The sequence below is a fragment of the Ochotona curzoniae genome, unplaced genomic scaffold (assembly GCF_017591425.1).
Source record: "Ochotona curzoniae isolate NIBS_2020 unplaced genomic scaffold, NIBS_Ocur_1.0 contig_4838, whole genome shotgun sequence".
In the NCBI taxonomy this organism is placed as follows: Eukaryota; Metazoa; Chordata; class Mammalia; order Lagomorpha; family Ochotonidae; genus Ochotona; species Ochotona curzoniae.
This window is the reverse complement of record NW_024466399.1, coordinates 704,117-725,084: the sequence shown is the minus strand read 5'-3', so window position 1 is coordinate 725,084 and position 20,968 is coordinate 704,117. Positions and strand designations below refer to the sequence as shown.

Genomic DNA, 20,968 nt, shown 5'->3' with positions numbered 1-20,968 from the left:
TACATGGACAATCTCCGATCCGATGGATCCACATTATTACGCAAACCAACACTTGCCATTTTTGTAACTTCTCCAATACTGTAACCCTTAATTCTATGCATAAATGAGTGGAGCTCTTGCAAATTACAAGCGGCCAGGACATGGGGAAATTCCAGCAGTGGAAAACGGTAATAACGTCCTCCCTTTTCAACGGTTAACATATAATAAAAGAAAAACATGAATTCTTATTTAAGCAAAGATATCTTTATGAAAAAAAGATGTGCTTCTTGCCTAGAAAAATCCTTTAATATCTTGTTACCTAATACAGCAAAAACCCTTAAAAATGCATTAATGAAGATTCCATTTGCATGTGAAATCCAACTCCCTCAAAATGGGTTTTTCATCGGGCAATTTTAAATAGCAAAGTCTTCTTAGAACAGAAAAATAGAGCATCTCAATAGATTTCTCAAAAACAATAACATTTACAGGATGCCACCTATAACGAGAAACCACCACGAAGCAGAAATACAAGTCATCATTTCATTATCCTTTTCTCAGCAAACTAAGGAGATCCAGGTATCAGTGGAAACGTGTTCTGGGTGAAGTCATTTGTACTGAGCAAAGCATTCTCACAAAATAGGAATTTTTCCCCCCCTGAGAATCAAGTTAAATCTGTTCTTGGATTGCAATCAAGACAAAGACAGGAGCTCTAAACCCTCAGTCATATCAAGGCCACAATCGCGTGGACATTTTCACTGGCTAAGACGCACAAGTGGAAGGTGTGTAAATAGCTGGACACGGTGCTTAACAGTAGTAGTATCATGGCAGAAAATCATGGCATTTGGTAAAATATATCTAAGCGACATTTGGCAAAAATTGTATTGCTGTTGATGGAACAAGCACCACTGAGGAAGAAAAGATGGTTAGAATTAACCACCTTTTAATCAACAATATGTGTTTATAGGAAAACTGCTTAAAGAAGTAGTTCCGGAAAAAGGTAAGTCAGGAAATTTTTGCATTATCTGTTTCAAATATGTTCCCCACTTTATTAAATAGACAATCAGCAATCTATTTTAGTAAAGTAGTATCAGATTTGCTAATGTCAGTCTGATCATCATCCAACAGATATAAAATCAAGGGACAGAAAAGTTATATTCAAACTTATAAAACAAGTTAGAGCATTATAAATTAATTTTTATGCCAAAAACATTTCAGATACTTATTGCTTAAATATACAGTGATTACAACATCTGAAATTTTCCAAATTTTGATTGAGAAAATTTCTCTCGTGTGCTAACACTTACCCTAAGGGAGAATGAAACACCTAAGGGATATGAGAATACCACCTACCCCATCTCCCCCTCCCACACAACAGGTTGCACGAGCTATCGAGCTATCGTCACTATGGCAATTCAGGAATTAGAAACAAGGAAACAACATGATTACAGACATGCTCTGCAGGGTTGGTCAAAGAACGTGTTTATAATTTGCAGATAGCACTTGCTCAGTCTTTTGAAAGCAGGATTGGAAGTAAACTTCCTTATTCTAAAAGGAAAGGTCTGAACAGACAAATTGCTATGCAGAAGCACAAAAGTTTTTTTTTTTAATGCATTCTTCTATAAGAAGTAATTAAATCATACTAGCCAAACAATCTAACATTGAAGGTGATTCCTCCCCGGGATGGGCTCCAGCCACCAGTCTGTCTTTGTTTTTCATTTAAAATATCAGAATGACTGCCCTGGCAACCTTCCTAGTGAAATGTGAAACTGTCTTACCTAAAGGAGCTTGATTTTATAGAACAGTGATTTCCGCAAAGTGGCGTTTCTAAAAGTAATGTTATCCACTGTATGCACCAGTCACATTTGGGAGCAGGCATGAAAATTCTAATAAAACTGGTTTTAGAGTTCTAGAGTATCATACAGTTAACACTTCAGCATGATCTGTACCCTTAAGGGGGAAAAATAAATAAATACAAATCAAATCTACATAAATGAAGGTTTCGGATACTTTTGCGGTGTCACAGAGAAGCAAAAAGAGAATTTCATAACTTTCATCAGACATTTTTTAAATGAAAATGTCTTGATGCTCTCGTTTCCGACGTAAGTATCCTTGATATATACATGTACGTGGACATGTACGTGTGCGTATCTGATTGATCGGGATGATGCAGAAAGCCACCAATGAGAAAAGCGCACTAAGGTTTTAATAAAGGGAACAGAGTCGTTGTCACCAGCATAGATTCACATTACAGTACACCAGGACTGACAGCATTCTCTTGTCTGGTTTTGGTACAGAAGATGTTATCTCTCCGTATAACTCTGTAAGGCTTCAGTAACTAAAACAAACAAACAAACAAAAAAAAAAACCCAAACAAAACGAAACAAAAACCCCAGCCTATTAGTTTACAGTTTATTTTAAAAATTCTGAGAGACACTGCAAGTTCTAAACTTTAGTAGTGCTACCCATATACAACCATCTGGTCGAAAACCCGGTGAGAGCGCCCCCTTGCACGGGACTTTGCAACAGCAGAGTTGTGCAATATGGATGTTTCTTACTACAAGGAAAAAAAAAAATCATACATGGCACATTCTCATTCATATTTGTAATGTAAAAAGTTACAAACATACCTAATCAAATAAATAATAATAAAAAAAAAGAATTTGAATGTATCTGTTAAGTATTCTAAAACCACTACATAGAATAATGGCAACTTTCACTCGGGGATTATTTACACGGCGATACCCAGTGTGGGTACAATGCTACAAAACTCAAACCAGGAGGAGTAAACTTGAAATGCTGTCCATAGTCAAGCCCAGCAGCACAACTATCTAATGCTCTCTCACCCCGTTCCTCGTTAGTCTGTGTCTTCGTCCAGCTCATAATTGTCTTTGTCATAAATATCTTTGACTAGAAGAACCCGTACGAGCATGTTTTCCAAGGTGTTTCGGTCCAAGGAAGTAGACGTGTACCAGACCGGGCTGTCTGAGGAACTAGAGCGTTCTGGTTGCAAATAAAAAACATCTGTTCTCTGGTTGAGATTCTGTGGACTGTGACGAAAAGCAAAGTCAAGTCAATTTCCAAAAACATACATGCACAGAAATTCACACATTTTTTCTACCTTTAAGACTAATTCAGACCCATTAACTCCATTTCGTAGTCACACTGAATGTCTCATTCATTACCAATACTCTCAAAGCTAATTTTTTGTGTTTAAAAAAAAATTAAACTCACCATAATTAAACTCTAAAGCTCACCGAATCCAAGACATTGATAGGCCTTAATTGTAATGTTACCACTAAGCAAATAAAACATTGTCATTATAGATCAGACAGCAAAACGTGAAAAATGCAGTCAAATGAGAAAAAAATTTTTTTTTCTCAGAATTGATTAAATGTGGCAGCACACAAAATCCAAATTTACAGCAGTACAGTGGAGCCAGCCAGAAGGAATCAGAGAACAACAGATTGCTCCCGTCTACTGGTTCACTTCCAAACCCTGCAGCAGCTGGGAAGTGAATCCCGGGACCCCGCGTGGGCAGCAGGGAGCCACGGCAGGCCACGGCAGGCCACGGCAGGCCTCTCAGAGCGGAGCTCAGAGGCAGAGGCCGGCACCAAACCCAGACATCCTGACTTGGTACACGGGCATCCCAGCTGGTGGGACCCAAAACTTAACAAAGCCAACAGAAAACAGGTTTCTGAGACACCAACCCAACCCAGAGTTACTACTGCTGAAGACCCGGATGCTACAGAAACACCCTAACTGAGTCAGAGACAGCAACCGCTGTACAAATACTAGTGTCTGCTCAGTACTTGCAAGCCAGCCTGAGGACACACATTTTTTACCTAAGGATACATGCTAACTAAGTTGGTGCTAATCTTTTGGAAATTTTAGAGTGGGCACTTACATCACTGGGTATACATAAAACAATCTACAGTCCCTTAACATTTCATGGATTTGCACATTTTAAATGTTTATCTCATACTGAAGAGAAGAGCACTGAGATAATTGTAATAGCATTCCAACAGCACCAGCCCCGCCCACGGACCCCTGCAAGGACCGTTTCTGCTAAGCACACTGTTTTCATCTCCACCTTCTCTGTTCTACCTTTGGATACTCCTTTATAGCAAGGAAACCGCGTCAGGTTGTACCAACACAGCCGCGTGCCAGGATTTATGTCAAAGGAGGTCTCAGAAGGTCTGTGGAACACGGGAGTGAGAGGTAACACGAAGGGCCAGCATCACACTCCAGCACCGGCCAAGTCCAGGCTGCTCCACTGCATCCAGCTCCCTGCTCATGTCCTTGGAACAGCATCGGAAGATGGTTCCAGCGCTCGGGCCCGGCACCCGCACCAGTAACACAGGCGGAGCTTCAGGCTTCCGGCTCTGACCTAGCCCAACCTGGCAGTTCCAGCTATTTGGGAAGTTTATCCAGCATTTGCAAGATTTCTCCCTCTCTTTCCTTCCTCTTCTAACTGTCTTTCAAATAAATAATTTTTTTTTAAAGAAAACAACTTTAAAAAGCAACGTGAATTTCCAAAAATCTTTTGAAAACACCTCGTTTGTGGTTACTTGCTTTCTAATCTAGTAGTTGCAACAGAAACTCTACAGCGTAAAAAGCCCAAAATATTTATAATCTGACTCCACCGAAACTTTGTGCCTCCTGTTTTGTAAATTGAAAATACTCTAAAGGAAGATCACAGCAGTAGTAATTTTACCAGTAGAAAAGTGACTTCTTAAATTGGTGCAACCAAATAAAAACAAGGGAAATATAGCATTCTAAATGAAGGGACTTGGGCTATATATAGTGAGGGTAAGATTTTAAAAACGCCACCTTTTGGTAGCATTAAATTCCAAACAAACGATACTACCATTTTGTGCAGCATCATCGACGCTCACCTTTTCGACAAGTAACACTCAAACAGCTTCACAGGACACCTCGCTGGATTGGCTGTGTTTTCAATTTGTTCAAACACTGGTTCATCATCTTCGTGTTTTCTTTTTCCAGTAGTAATTTTATCTTAAACAAATAAAAAAATAAATCTCCTAAAACCAATCTTAAGAACGACAGGGCTATTCCCTCGTAAGCGCCTGTTACACCCAAGCCTGGGACTAGCGTCCCCTTTAGAGCAGGCTCTAGCTTCTGCCAGGGCCCGTTTCAGAAAGGAACAAAAATACCTTCAGACACATTTTCTTATATCATGAGAATTACAATGTGTAACAAGCGTTTGTAACAAGCGACCCGAACATTTCCTAGGAAGGCAAAATTCAAACATCCCACCGCAGACAATCTCAAAACGGCTACCTTCGGTATCTGTTCCGCATAAGGAAGACACTTGGTATCGGAGACAGGCTTTGTTTTCCATTGTTAAAGGATTTTTTTTCCAATGCCTAAACACAGTGCCAAAGGAAAGTCTTAAGTGTTGTTCCACTGTTTTCAGGCCAAAATACTTAGTGTTAAAATAGAACAAGGTATTCAGGAGGGCTACTGGAGAGTGTGATCCTAGTTGCTTTATCCTCCAGAGATAGTCTTCTTCAACTCGAGAGAATATTGACCCTTAAATAGAGAAAACTGTTTTTTAAAAATTACAATAAATATAACAATTTCTATTCAACGCTCAAGAAATAAAGCTAAGGACAAATTTATACCAATCCTCCATTCAAACTAGGTCAACTGCAATGAATTCAGAATTACCTACATATCTAACATTAAACTATGGAACTATTGCCTCTGCAGTAAGGGGCTGGATGTCTGTGTCTGTTCCTCAATTGGAGAAGCAGTCAACAGACAGAAAAGATGTTAAATCTATAGATTCTTGGGAAACAGACAAACAAAGAAACAGGTGATTTTCATAAACACATTTTCTCCATCTTTTAAAACTGGTTTAAGAGAAATTTTATACCAGAATTTCCACTAGAGCCATCCAGTTTCTTATTCTAGAGAAGAAGGTCACATTTCTTACAAAATTCTATATACTAATTAGCTATAGGTCATATGCATTTCTAATTCAACAAGACATGACCAGATGAACTCTTAAGTCTTCTGGAAGAAAAACAAGAACAAAAACCACACTAATTTAATTTCTCCATTATTTTTTAACATGCTTTTTGCAAAATGAATGATCCCAGTCACAACGTAACAACACCTTTATTTTTAAAATAGTATTACCATCTGGAAGTATGCTTGGTTGCCAACTTCGCAGGATCTTATTGAGCTCCTGCTCAAAGGTCTGGTACCCTGGGTCAATAAATATGTTGTCTTTTCGATTACTACCGCACAGGTACTACAAAAAAAGACCAAAAATAAAAAGTCAGTCAGTTATCAGTGGCAATTATAATGCTAGATTTCTTAAGAAAATAAAGCTTTACACCTAATACCAAACATATAGCACAAGAAATTGCTATACCCCAAAATCGTCAATTACCAATTAATGTTGCTTAAAAAAAAAAAACAAACACCCTCAAAATGACAATACACACACCCAGATATCAGAATGTTAAAATCTTAATGACAATCTTCAGTCTAGCAGGTAAAACACATATGATAATAGTACTTACTATGAGGTACATGGAGAAAAACTGAAATTTTTCAAGAATTAAATTAATGGCTAAAACAAACGCATGAAAAGGCAAGGTGAAGAAGGGTGAATCACTGCTCTGGAGCAATCAAAACCCCTCTGCTAAAACTCCGAGTTACTCAGCTAACGCTGCTTCCTGCTGCATTTTATCTGCTTAATATGTGAGCCAGTTCCAATTTACAAATCCTAGCATTTATTATGGGGAAATCTTCCATCTTGACAGTGAGGTCTAATACAGAATAATCTAAGCTTTCCCTCTTGCTGTGCTTTTAAATTAAGTAACCAAGCCTTTAAAAACCCCTCCATGTGAACTGAACGAGGCAGTCACTGATTAATTTAAGCCTGCCAACAGTGGTGATGTTATTACATGTGAAAACCAACGTCGGTAGACTAAAGCGTCGCAGGTGAACCACAGCCCCGTGTGGATTTAGTAAAGCTTTCCTGGAACGCTGGTGCTGAATCCTGTGTGCAGTGTTGAAGGTTTCACTCTTGCTACAATGGCAGACTTAAATGGTTGCAAGCACCAGCATGATTCATAAAGTCTAAAACATGCATTATCTGGTCCTTGATAAAGAAAGATGGTTAGCCCCTTATGCAGATACACCAAGTGAAAGAAATAGACTAAATATAAATAAATAGGTTCAACAACATGCTATTTACAATTAACTCCAGTTCAAAAAGACACATAAAAGAATCATCCATAAACTAATGAAAACCTACACGGCAGTGCAATCCTGGGACGACAGCGCTGCTCTTACGAGGCCCAGCTCACACATACTCCACGGTCAGACCACAGGTCCCACAGATCCGCCATAGGGAGTTTTGAGTCCAACAGTTCAGTCAGGCGGATCCCCAAAGAAACCTCATCTGAAGTGATCCCAGAACTGACTCCTGTGTGTGCTTGCCAATACCGGATCTGGCACAGGCCTTTATCCCAATCAGTTTATGCACCTGCCGGTAGTTTCAATTGCTTGTTCAGTTCTGTGTCCAGCCCTGTCTCATGGAAACCAATGGATGCTGCGGCCCAGCCCAACCCTTGGCCCTCACTTACAACAGCGGGAGCTGCAGCATAATTGGAGCAACCCCCAATTAATTCACATTAGGCCTGCTCCCAGCCGTGTTTCCTGTGCTTTTCCAGTGTGTGCAGTAGACTGGTCCAGTCTGCATCACATCCTATTCAGCTCTTGTACACGCCAATGAGCGTTAAAACTTAGCTCAACCCAACTGATCCCACTATCCAGTCCACACTCATGTTGGGAGGTGCCATTGCCTGTCTGGCCAGGCCTTTCCCAGCCCTGGTTCTCATGCTTACCAGTGGGGTTTGTAGCCCATCAAAGGTGCCCCCAGTTTTCCTACTGGGTCCATTCCAAGTCCTGGATCTTGTACTATCCAGGTGGTCCTGCAGTCCAATTTGACAGATTTACCCCAAGTCCCAGCACTTGCCAGCTGATGCTGCAGCAAAGCTCAACCAGTCTGCACCTACCATGACTCACACATGCATCAGTGAATACCAGTTAGCCCCTAAGTCAGTCTACATGCAGGCCAACAGGTGTTGCAGCCCTGCCCAGCCTGGTCCCAGTTATCAGGCTAGCCAGTGAGAGCAATGGCCCAGCAAGCGAGCCATGCTGTCCCCCTGGCAGGTTGGTATCCCACCCTCTGAGCCTCTTGTGCGTTGGTGGGTTTGTGGAGCAGTCTGGCATGGCCTGCCTCATCTCGGCATTTGCCGAGGGGTTCTGCAGCCTAGCCCAGCCAGCCAACCTTGCCTGTTTTACACCCCATCCTGGTTCTCAGATCTGCCAGCAGGTATTATAAACTGGCCCAGCCCAGCCTGCCCCAGTTCCAGCTCATGCTGGTGGGTAAAGCACTAATTTACATTCTGTTCTTACTACTAAGCAGTCTACGTAATAAAAAACGAGCAAATTTGTCTTGAAATGATGTCTCCATCTGTTAATTTACTGAAAAAGAAAAATTAATTTCTGTTCACATTTAGAATCTGAAAAATAACAATAAGCCAAGGGCAGGCGTGGAGTGTAGCAGGCTGAGCCACACAGACACAGCAGTGTCAGTTCAAGTCCTCGCTGCGTTGCCTCCCAGGCCAGCCTCCTGCTAACAGACACCAGCCACCCACACGGGTGCCCCTGGGTCCCAAGTTCCTCGCTTCTGTCTGCCTGCCCTCACTGCTGAGCGATCCAGGGAGTGACTCAGGACATGACAGCAGTTTCATTCCCACTCTTTCTTTTTCTGCAAATGAAAATAAACCATTCAACAGGAGGGGAAAAAAAGATAACAAGCAAAAAGTGCTAAGTTTTCGCCTCAGTTCCACTAAATTATAATATCAATTTACAATATAATGCCGATACTCAGTCCTTCTGCAAAGGCCTCTCTCTCTAGGCAATCAAAGACACATTAGTTAAATGATCTATGCCCTGGTTGTTACAGAGTGAATATACTTTACTAGTCATTAAAGAATGCTTTACCACTGTTGTTACTATTCAGCTGAAGGGCCCGGCACCCAAGCGGGAGGCCGGCCTGGAGTTCCCGGTCACACCTGGTGCCTGGGACTGCTCAGGCGATGAACCAACAGAGAGATCTCAACCTCCATCTCTCTCTCTCACACACTCTCCATACCCTGACTCCTTATTTTCCATCCTCTTTCACTCTGCTGTCTGCCTTTCAAAGAAGTAATAATTTAGAGCCCGGTGCGATAGCGTAATGCTTAAGGTCCTCGCCTTGAACGCAGCAGGAACCCATATGGGAGCTGGTTCTAATCCCGGCAGCTCCACTTCCCATCAAGCTCCCTGCTTGTAGCCTGAAAAAGCAGCTGATGACGGCCCAAAGCCTTGGGAACCTGCACCTGCATGGGAGACCTGGAGGAGGTTCTAGGCTCCTGGCTCCGGATCGGCATGACCCCGGTCGTTGTGGCCACTTGCGGAGTGATTCATTGTAGAGAATATCTTCCTCTCTGCATGTTTGCCTTTCCAATAAATAAATAAATCTTTTTAAAAAAAAGTAATAATTAAAAAAATTTTGTTTGATCCTTTAGTTGCTTATACCAAAGAAAAATTACGATCTTTAAAAATCCATTAATACGGAGCGCGACTTAATGGCTCAATTGACTAATCCTCGCCCTGCAAGCACTGGGATCCCATATGAGCACCAGTCATGTCAGGGCTGCTCCACTCCCTCTAGCTCCCTGCTTGTAGCCTGGGAAAGCAGTGGGGAATGTCCAAAGTCTTGAGACCCCCCTGCATCCGCATGGAGACCTGGAACAAGTTCTTGGCACCTGCCCTCAGATCGGCTCAGCTCTGGGTATTGCAGCCACTTGGGGAGAGGACAGGCAGATGGAAGATCTTTCTCTCCTCTCTGTAAATCTACCTTTACAAGCTAGGTTTCAATGCCCATCAATGGACATGAGAATTGAACGGATATGGGACAGACTGAACCAGTCTGCTGCACACACTGCAAAGCACAGGAAACACGGCTGGGTGCAGGCCTAATGTGGGTTAACTGGGGGTGGCTCCAATTAGGCTGCAGCTCCTGCTGCTGCACGTGAGGGCCAAGGGTCAGGCTGGGCCGCAGCATCCATTGGTCTCCGTAAGAGACGGGGCTGGACACAGAACAGCAACTGCAACTACTATACACAAGTATAGCACTGCTTAAATAAATTCTATGTATTTCAAAACCTTGAGTGCAGCATCTTATATGAGGAACAGTTCAGGCCCCAGCAGGTCAACTTCCAATTGAAGTAGGCTCATGGCCTGAGGAAAGTAGCAGAAGATGGCCTGTGCATTACAACCCCTGCCACCCATGTAGGAGACCGTGAAGAAGTTCCTGGCTCTTGGCTTCAGCCTGGCACAGCCATGGCTACTGCGGCCATGTGAGCAGGGAGTCAGTCAACGGAAGATCTCTCTTTAGAACACTGACTTCCAAAGAAATCTCTTTTAAAAAAAGACAAAAGAAAAATGAAAGGAGAAAAAAAAAGTCGTCACTAGATTTAAAATTTAGGAGCTCTGCAACTTGATTTCTTCATCAAAACTGTGTTGATAATCACGGTAAAGGCCGTCAAACATGCCTTCCAGCAACCAGCACTTAGCTACCATCTGTTCGCTAACTACGAAGGGTATAAAAAACTCTGAATCAAAGAAAGAAATCTATAATGGCCTCTGAACAAGTTAGCAAGCTTAGGAATGTTACATATACTTTAATAGAATTTCATTATGTTCAGGATACCGCAAAAAGGGGATGCAAGATGGAATTCAAAGACAATCTAAACTTGATACAATTTTCTGCTTTAAATCTGTACATAGTGTTTTTGTAGTAGGCATTTTCCTTAATATTTTGAAAGACCATTAATACAAATTTAACATCCATAATTCTATTTAAATTATCAGGGAACAAAACCAAAATGGTTAGGTATTTCTGAGTGCACGGACTTAATTCTTGCAAATAAAAGATATATTTCTTTATAGAGATATGTAAGAAGACCACACAACCTCTTCTTCTTGCTGTCAGTTGTGAATGTAACAGAAAAACGGGCACGTTCTTTAAAATAACTCCTACTCCTTTACATGTCCTTAAAGTAACATTTCTCAGAAGTCTACTGCAGAGATCTTTACACTGAGGCTTAGGATTATTTTTCAACTGCATAAAAATGCCACACCGCTTTAAAAAACAAGTTTGTGAAAATGTATCCAATAAAGGAACAAACAGCACCCAGAATCCCCCCCGGCCCCAAATCTGGCCAATAATAAAATGTAACATCCTAACCATTTTTAAATACAAAGTACGTTAAGGAAATATTTGAGAAGGTATCAGTAATACAAGGTACCTATTCATAAAAAGAAGAAGAAGAATGTGGCATATGCTACAAGGATGAACCCTGAATGCATCATACAGTAAGTGAAGTGAATCAGACACAACACAAGGAAGGGATGACTCCGCTTATGAGGCAGGCAAAGTGTCAAATGCATAGAAACTAGAAATACAGTCATAAAGAACTGGCGCACAAGTAATGGGGGGGGGGGGATATTTAAAGGGCACAAAGTTTGTTTCAAAAGATGGAAGAGTCCTAGAGATAGGAAGTAATACTGGTTGCAAATCAATGTATTCTGTCCCATTGTGCTATAAAAAGGATTCCTAAAAAATAACGAACTGAGCAATAAATACACTACCTCTACTAACTCCGAAATGAGTATGTTGTTGAACTAGCTATTGCAGTTTCCCACGGTAGCACAGTACATTAGCAGCCACCTCTGTGTCTAGAGAAGCAGCAGCAGATGGCCCAGGTGCTTGGGCTCCCATCACACGGAACACCCAGACACAGGTTCTGATGCGTGGCCTTCCCAATCCCAGCTGTTGCAGCAATGTGGGAATGAACCAGCAGTTAGAAGCATTCTTATTCTATAATGTAACCTTTCAAATAAATAAAAAAATATTTTCTAAAAAGGAAAGAATTGAATTGTAAACTGTGACTTAAAGGGCTAATGCCACTAAACATACTTCAAACATTGGTAAAATTCAAACTAGGCTTAATTTTGTTATGTCTCTTACTGTAGTAACAACAAACGTCGCGGGGGTTTGCACAGTCTGTTTAAAGTGACAACTGATAGCCATTCAAGGTATGGTACAGTCACATCTCAACCCCCTCACTAATACACTATTAACATTTGAGTACTCCATCCAATACAAACAATCCAGAAACTCAGCTTCTTATGATAGTTTTCCTCACGTGCTCAAACAAAATGAAAATATAATATGTAAACATTGATAGCATACAGGAAAACTAGTTTTAGAGGAAAGTTTATATTTTTAAATACCTTTCTAGAAAAACCAAAAGTCTAAACTAAAATACATAAACATCCATCTTGAGTAATTAGGAAAAAAAAGGGGAGGGGGGGAGCACAGGGCCATGCAGGTGCCACAGCTAGCACCCTGCCGGGCCATGCCCTATTAGAGGGCCATCCACACCTCCTCCTATGGCATGCTCCGGCAGCATCAGGTGGCTCACCCACACTGCGGCTATGGAGGAACATCCGGGCTCCTAGCACCCACCAGGCCCAGTGCCCCCTGCTGTGAACAAAAGAGAAACGATCGAAGGCTGGGGAGTTCTATAAAACAAAATGAAAATAAATACTTCTAAAATTAAATTGTAAAGATCAGAAACTGAATAAAAAAGAAAACCAACAAGTTATACCCACTTGTGTAGATAAGCAATCTACACCAGCTACCACGTAGTCCCATTAGGCCCAATCTCACCAGTAATATGGGTATTTTTACCCCTTAAATAGCATGCGAACCAAAAAACGCAGTTTTTTTTTTCTTTTTTACATTTATAAACAGTTAATTTAAAGCAGTTATCTAAGCAGGTATATTACATAGTATTTTAGTTTATTTCTAATCTGCAAAACATAAACTATTATTATGTGACCCTTTATTTAGAAATTCATTGATTTCCTGAGTTACGCTATTAAATACACAAAAGGTACAATTAATTTAAATTTAAGGATTAGCAAGTCCTCCACACAGTAATGGAGTACTTTAAAAAAAAGAGAGAGAGACAGATTTATTTATTCACTTTGAGTGGAAATGCAGATTTATGCAGAGACAAAGAAAAATTTTCCATCTGCTGGTTCATTCCCCAAGTGGCAACAACAGCTAGAGCTGACACAATCAGAAGCCAGGAGTTTCTTCCAGGTCTCCTATCGGGTGCAGGGTCCCAAGGCTTTGGGCTGCCCTCTACTGTTTTCCCAGGCCACAAGCAGGGTGCTGGATGGGAAGTGGAGCAGCCAGGACATGACATATGGGATCCTGGTGCTTGAAAAGGGGGATTAAGCCCTTGAGTGATCAATCACAAAGGGCTAGATACTAACAGAGGTATTAAGTTATGTTAATCTGATAATTTACGACAAATTTCATAAAAGAAAAAACTGCAAAATTGATCCAAGAAGCAGTCTTATGTCAATTAAAGCAATTGAAAGAAATAATAGCAATTCAAACAAAACCTTTCAGAAAATAGAAGAAAAGTACATTTCCCAACTCATTTTAACAAACCTATGTTACTCTAACACCAACGTAAAGGCAAGAAAATCTGAATTAGTATTCTTCAGGAATATACACAAAAATTACTAATAATGTATTGGCAAATCTAATCTGAAAAGACACCAAAACATTATATAATTATGAAGAAAAGCCTAGCCCAAGGTGAATCTAACATCTGAAAATCAACTGATACACAATCATTAATGGACTGAAGGAGAAACAGTACTAACCTTTCAATACGGAAAAAGCAACTGACAAAATTCAACACCATTTATGTTAACTCTCAGGAACCAACAATTTTAAAAATTGTGTGCTGGCTAAGAATAAAAAAACATTTCTTAACCTGGTAGCAGGAAGATGTAAAAAAATCCAGACATCTGTGGCATCTGTTTAACCGTTTCCTCCTGAGATTAGATACAAAACAAGAGTTCCTGCTTTCCTGGCTTCTACACAGCGTCTCACAGGCAGGGGAGGGATCGCAGCGTGATGGAGAGAAAGCACGCACAAGTGAAGTAAGGCTGTCCTGATTCCTGACTCGGGACTATGTCTGCTCCAATTTGCTCTTAAGGAGACTTCAGGGGAGGAATGATTCTAAAACCAGAAGATATAGATGATTCATTTCTATCTAGTATTACATTTATAAATGGTATTCCCACTGTTTTTATAGTGGCTTTAGTTTTTTAAACATGAAGGAAACTTCCCATACGGGTCAACCGTCCCAGAACTGGTATCACACTTTTAAAAATTCTGCGGAAATACAGGGCATGGGCATGACTATGTAATATTCTACTGCAAAATCTACAATACTGTATAATCAAATATTAACACCAAATATAATTAAGACAATAGCTTCAAAACTCGAGGTCTAACTTTCATATCAAGTTTAATTTCCTTTCAGCTGGTGGGGGCCCGAGGAACAGCAGGCACACACCAGCACATAATCACCAAACGCAAACCCAAAGCATCACCAGGCTGACACTAAACATCCGAACACTACTCAGTATACCTGTGGCTTATAGCTATGTACTGCTGCCCCTAAGACAAACTTACTACTAAAAAAAAAAACACTTTTTTAAACATTTTTACTTTTAAGTTAGAATTATGTAGTGGAGGAGAGACAAAGAGAGCTCTTCTACCTACTGGTTCACAAGTATGGCTGGACTGGTGCAGAACTGGAAGGCAGAAACTTCTTCCGATGCCCCACATGACCGCAGGGGCCCAAGCACATGGGCCACCGTCCACTGTTCCAAGCATTTAAGCTCCCATAAACACACGGGAGTCCTGAAGAACTCCTGGCTCCCGGATTCCACCTAACCCAGCGCTAGCCATTATAGGTACATGGGGGCGGGGGTGGCAGATGTTTCGCCCTCTCAAACAAATAAAATAAAACATAAAAACAGGAAAAAAACAACAACAGAAGCAGATAATGAAAAATTTAAATAGCTAAAAGGGAACTCTATTCAAAGGCAGACCAGCATCAATCTGTAGTCAAATGTAGCTATACATTAAACCCGAAACTCTGAATTCATTTATCTATAATCGTTAAGGAGAAGACCTTACTATCCCAATTATCATAAATATGAATGCATAGTTTTACATGTATATTGTATATGAGCATTCTGGCAAAGTTAGTAGAATTTGATTCATTTTACTTGCGATAACCACAATTGAATGGATAAGGCTGGCAATTTTAGAAAAAGAAAGAAAAAAGCCTTCTTGACTCATGGTTCTAGGGGAGCAAAGTCAAAGAGCCTCACCTTTCACTGGCCTTCTTGGGCAGAGAGACCCAAAATGGCGCACAACATCACAACTCAACACAGGACAGGGATCTTTGTAAGTCACTCTTCCTGCTCTTACAAAAGCACCAAGTTCAAGCATGGAGGAACTACCTCACATCTAATTCAATCACAATCTGACACACCCCCAGGCTCCACCTCCAAGATCAGAGTCTAATTAAATTTACGCCCTCTTAATGTTTCACAGCAGAGATTAAATTTTACCAAACAGAGTACACACTAAGGCACATGCAAATCATACCGCAAAAGGTGCGCGAGTTTGACTGGCCTGCCTGGATCATTTTTTCTCCAAAAAGTCCTTTCTTGCTCTGGTTCACAGCTATGAAAAGTGGGTTGAGTTTCTATAACAATGCAAGTATATAACCCAACAGTTTCTTAGTAAACTCATAAAGGCTCAGGAGCACAGTTACTATTCCAGAGGCACAGCATTTTTCTGCCCAAGAACTATCACAACGGTTCTTAATAAGCATCAAATTTACTAACCTCCTGTATTCCAAGGCAAAGGTAATAGATGCTGTCGGGTGCATAATTCTCCCCGTTTGGTCGTCGGATTTCATTAACAAAGTGGGCTAACCCATAGTTAAGCTCAGCTGTGGTGTGAGAGAGTAGATCTTCTTTTAATTTGACTGATTTAGCTGAAAAGAAATAAGTCAGCAGTTATTACTATTTATTGTCCAACTAGAAAAATTTCCTGAAATTAATTTCTTCTTTATGTTTCTGAAATTATTTTAAGAGACTAGCAAAAACAAACAAACAAACAAAAAGACAAATCACAGGAAGACTTACACGATGTCAGTTGGTCCAATTCCAGCAGATCTTCATCCAGCTGCCTGGTCTTGACCCAGTGCTTCCACGCATTGACACCGTATGCGTATTTGAAAGGAAAGCTGCACTCGGAATTGTCGGAGCTATCATCATGGGACTGGTATCCTGACACAGCTTTTCTCTTGGTTCCCTATGAATAAAATACCATTATAAAATTATTTTTAAATCTACAATATTTTATGAATTGACCTAACACGTTTCTCAGCCAAGGTAGATCAAAAGGAAATATTTGTTTACAACTGACTTACAGTTGATTATCTATAACATGTTTAATGATTTTATTCCAGGAATGTCATGTGCCTACACAAATCACTTTGTAAAACCCAATCATAGTATAACATCTTGTGAGACCAGCACAATGATGAAAAAAATCATTAAAATACGCTTAACTCAAGGTCCGAAACATTTAGGCCCATGCTTTCTTCTAAGAGTTTCGACATTTAGGTTTATGACAACATTTAGATTTCTTTTTTAAAAGATTTATTCTTATTGCAAAGGGAGATTTACAGCAAGGAGAGACAGACGCATCTAACGTCCACTGGCTCACTCCCTAAGAAGCCACAATCCCCAAAGCTGAGCTGTTCCAAGCCAAGAGCCAGGGGCTTCTTCCAGGTCCATGCAGGTACAGGGTCCCAAGGCTTTGGGGTCATCTTCTGCTTTTTCCCCAGGCCACAAGCAGACAGCTGGATGGAAACTGGAGCAGCCGGGATATAAACCGGGATCCATATGGCATCTTGGTGCATGCAAGGCGAGGACTTTATCCACCAGGCCACCCCGCCAGACCCAACATTTTAATTTTTTTTATGATGTCAAGTAAGAATCTACCTTCCTTAGATGGCAGACACTCCTTTTCCATTTTTTCTTTCCTGATGGCTTAAGTTGTGGAAGCTCTTTTATTAAGATGTCTTTTGATATTGCTTCACATGTTGGAACTCAGAAACACAGAATACACTTGACAGAGTACCTCACCAACTGTATCTGTTAACATATTTCACTTTTAGATCTACCTGATGATCCAAGTGTCCTGGGCATCTTTTAATGTACTTGACAGGCTTAAAAGAAATCACACGTACTGGTGATGTGGTGGTGTGGGTAAAGCCATGGCCCACAATGCCAGCATCCAATTTCGGCATCAGGTTAGAGGGTTCTTCACTTCCGACTCGGATGACTGCCGACGGGCTTGGAGGGCAGTGGAGGGTGGCCTGCATCTGGCTCATTTTTGGTCTTGCCGGGATTTGGCAAGTGAACCAACGGATGGAAAAAACCCTATATTTATATATCCTGCTGCCTTTCAAGTAAAATACATAAATCTTAAAAAAAAAAAAAAAAAAGCTAGTAGAAAAAAAAGATATTCTCTTGACAGAAGAGGAATAGCACCCACCAAAGGCAGATGCGAAGAACATCCAGTAAAGTAGTAACAGAAGACCAAATCGATCAACAACCCGTTGCTAAAATGACAGGACCAAATTACCATTCATATTAACCTGAATGTAAATGGCTAAACTCATCAATTAAACATCAAAGATTAGAAGACTAGATTTTAAAAAAAAACAAAGAAACAAATCTATCTGTTGCCTACAGGAGACATATCTCACCAAGAAGATCAGCAGAAACTATATCTCATGGATTTTTTTTTTTTTTAGTTTCATCTCTTCAAAACACTTTCTTTCTCATTAAATTCTTCACAGATTCATAGCTCATACAGGAGCATCATTTTCTGCAAGAAGGTTCTTGATCTTCTTTTCCCTTTCTTCAGCGACACATTAGTCATTGAGTAGCATGGTATTAACTTCATGGTGCTTTTCATTTCTCTTTTTTTTCTTCCTGTTGTTGATCATGTTTCATGGGTTTTCATTTAAGGGGATGTAAAGTAACTATGTCATGGAGACTAACATATCCAGATGTGAGGATACATTGCAGTGTGCACCTTTACTTCCAGATCAAAGATGGACTTCCGGGGAAACAGTTACCTATATCTTGACAACAGGATGCTGGACTCTGTGCCATTGTCCGTGCCCGCAATGATGGACATATAAAAGTTTATGAAGAACTATATACTACAGTAATGACATAGGGGAATTAAGTTCGGGGCAGATGGGAGTTGGGGATCAGTAACAGTAATCCCAGGGCCGATGGAACTGTACCATTAAATGATAATAACAATAATAATAAAAGAAAATAGCCTCAATTCCTATAAAAGGAATTTCCTTTCCTAGCAACTGTTTTTATATCTCTATCAAGACAATGAATAAAGAAAACTAAATGATAATAATACTCACTTTTTGATGATATAACAACTAAATTTGAGACATTAATTAAAAACAAATTACCACTTAAAATCCTTTAATATCTAGGAAAAAAACTCTCTACCAAAATCTTTGGGCAACAAAAGATCATTGTGTTCGTGCATAGAAAATGTACTGTTCAACATAGTATAAAGTGAACGCAAGACTACTACTAACTTTTTTACCTTCTTTTTAGTCCGTGGCCTCGGCTGTTCCTCATATTCTTCTCCAAAAACAGGTGGCAACAAAAATTCATTTTCCATATCAAGCTCCTCAGCAGCTGATAAATGAGTCAAACAAACAAAGAAAGAAAACCTGTTATTTCAAATGCAACAGCACAAGGACGCTTACAGAAACAGCCAACAAAGAACTAACAGGTGAGCAGCCCTTGCACCCGGGGAGAGCGGGGACTGGGCTCTGCAGGAATGACTCGCTGCCATGACCTGACCTGTGAGGTCTGAACAACCTTTGCCTGAACTCCTGAAAAAAGGATCTTCACGGAAACATGTGCTATCAGAAAATGTATGATAAATGCAAAAAGATCTATACGGTTTCCATGCAAATCTGAATTACTCTATTACATTCTTTTCTAAAAATATTTTATTCAATGAGTAATTAATCATCAGGATTAATCAATTAGAAACAATAACATACAAGAACTGAAAATAATATAATTACTGAAAATAACCATTTTTCTTTGAGGGTAAAAGTTAATTTTCAAAAGGTCTTAAACTCAAGTTTGTTCCTCAATCTTGAGATTTTTTTCCATAAATAAGATTAGATACTCCCAAGATTAAGAGTAACTAAGATTAGTTACTCCTCACGAAGGTACTGAAGTTTGCTCTGCACACCCCTCTTAAAACCGTTCTACACCTCAACTGTTAACATATGCCCTGTTAGAGTTACAAACCAGTTTGGACTAACCTAATACTATACGCTGCTAAATATAAAAACGAAAATACAAACGAGACAGCTGAATAGTACCCTATAGCCATTTTAAGGTGGATAGAAGCCGGTTGTATATAAACTAAAATTGAAATGTCAATGAAGTAGTCACAGGATGTGGATAAGACTTGCATTTTCTAACATATCGGTCACTCAATACCATGGCAACTAACTCCATAGTGTTGTCAATTGCTGTGGACGGTTTCTTGTGGCTTTTCATTGGATGGGATGACATTCTGCCAGCTCTGCTTTCAGATCAGAGATGGTGTCCCCAAGAAACTGTTAAATTTATCTGGAAAATAAGATGCTGGACTCTATGCATGGTACATGCTTGCAATGAAGGAATCATGACTGGATTTGAACTGTAATACTGCAACAAGATGGAGTAATCCACCATGGGCGGGGGCATGGTGAGGGGTTGAATCCCAGAGCCTATGAAATTGTCATTAAATGAAAGAAACGAAATTTTAAAAAAAATCTTTTCTTTTTTTAAGATCTATTTATTTTTATTGGAAAGGTAGATTTATAGAGAGAATGAGACAAACAGAAAGATCCTCCATCTGTTAGTTCACTCCCCAAATGGTGGCAACAGCGGGAATTGAGCTGATCCAAAGCCAGGAGCTGGGCACTTCGTCAGGGTCTCCCACGTGGGTGCAGGGTCCCAAGGATTTGGGCCATCCTCAACTGGTTGCCCAGGTCACAAACAGAGAGCTGGAAGAGAAATGGAGCAGCGGGCCATGGACTGGTGACCATGTGGGATCCCGGCACGGACAAAGAGAGGACTTTAGCCAGTCACCATTACACTGACCCCAATACATTACTTTCAGAAGTTTTACTCGGAGCAGCATTGTGGTGCAGTTGGTGAGGCTGATGCCTGCCCCCAAGCAGAACATTAATTTAAATCTTGAGTACCCTCCTTCCAATGCAACTCCCTTCTACTCATTTGGAAAATCAGGGGGAGCAGGCCCACGTGCTCTGTTACCCACATGAGGGAGCCAGAGTCTCCTGGCTTCAGCAGGGCCCTGCCTCAGCTGCTAAGAGAACTAAAGATCTCTTATCTCTTACCTATCATTCTGCCTTTGAAATACAGTAACTCTTCATTTCTTTTTTAAAATCCCTAAGATGTTATTTTAAAGCCCTATGTTCCAAACCTGTGCCTTATAGCAGAAGCTGCAACATTTTACTTGGATAAGAAAAAATAAACATGTACACCATAAACACAAATATCAAATAGGTACCAATTATAAAATTACACTTAGACTCTACTAGTAAATCCCCAAACCATAAAGTAGTGCTTTGATTACCTCTGGGAAAATCTATTTCAATATCCAAATCTGGTTCATACGGTACATCAGGCATATTGGACTGTGTCTCTGAGTCAGAATTCTTCAAGATATCTGAAGCAATTATATCGGTTTCAATAATTACACCTATGAACAATTCACAATATTATTAGAAATCAAAATATAAAAGCCCAAAAGTAGCTGGCCAAAAGAAGTCACTTAGGTGTAAACACAGTAAGACTC

At 40.3% G+C, this 20,968-nt stretch overlaps 1 protein-coding gene across 6 annotated transcripts in view; it reads right to left on the bottom strand.

Annotated features, from left to right (window-relative positions):
* Window positions 1–2,165: 2,165 nt before the first annotated feature.
* Window positions 2,166–20,968, bottom strand: part of ZMYM2 (zinc finger MYM-type containing 2) — a 90,219-nt gene continuing 71,416 nt past the window's right edge. For 5 of the 6 annotated variants that reach the window (XM_040988351.1, XM_040988354.1, XM_040988353.1 and 2 more), the window contains 8 exons: window positions 20,747–20,872; window positions 18,683–18,777; window positions 16,174–16,342; window positions 15,871–16,022; window positions 6,145–6,259; window positions 5,281–5,532; window positions 4,875–4,995; window positions 2,166–3,026 (listed from right to left, as the gene is read on the bottom strand). In XM_040988351.1, the coding sequence (XP_040844285.1) occupies window positions 2,834–3,026; window positions 4,875–4,995; window positions 5,281–5,532; window positions 6,145–6,259; window positions 15,871–16,022; window positions 16,174–16,342; window positions 18,683–18,777; window positions 20,747–20,872 (1,223 nt within the window). In that variant the 3' untranslated portion in view covers window positions 2,166–2,833. The remainder of the gene's footprint in view (window positions 3,027–4,874; window positions 4,996–5,280; window positions 5,533–6,144; window positions 6,260–15,870; window positions 16,023–16,173; window positions 16,343–18,682; window positions 18,778–20,746; window positions 20,873–20,968) is intronic. The other variant, XR_005884717.1, reaches the window with a different exon arrangement.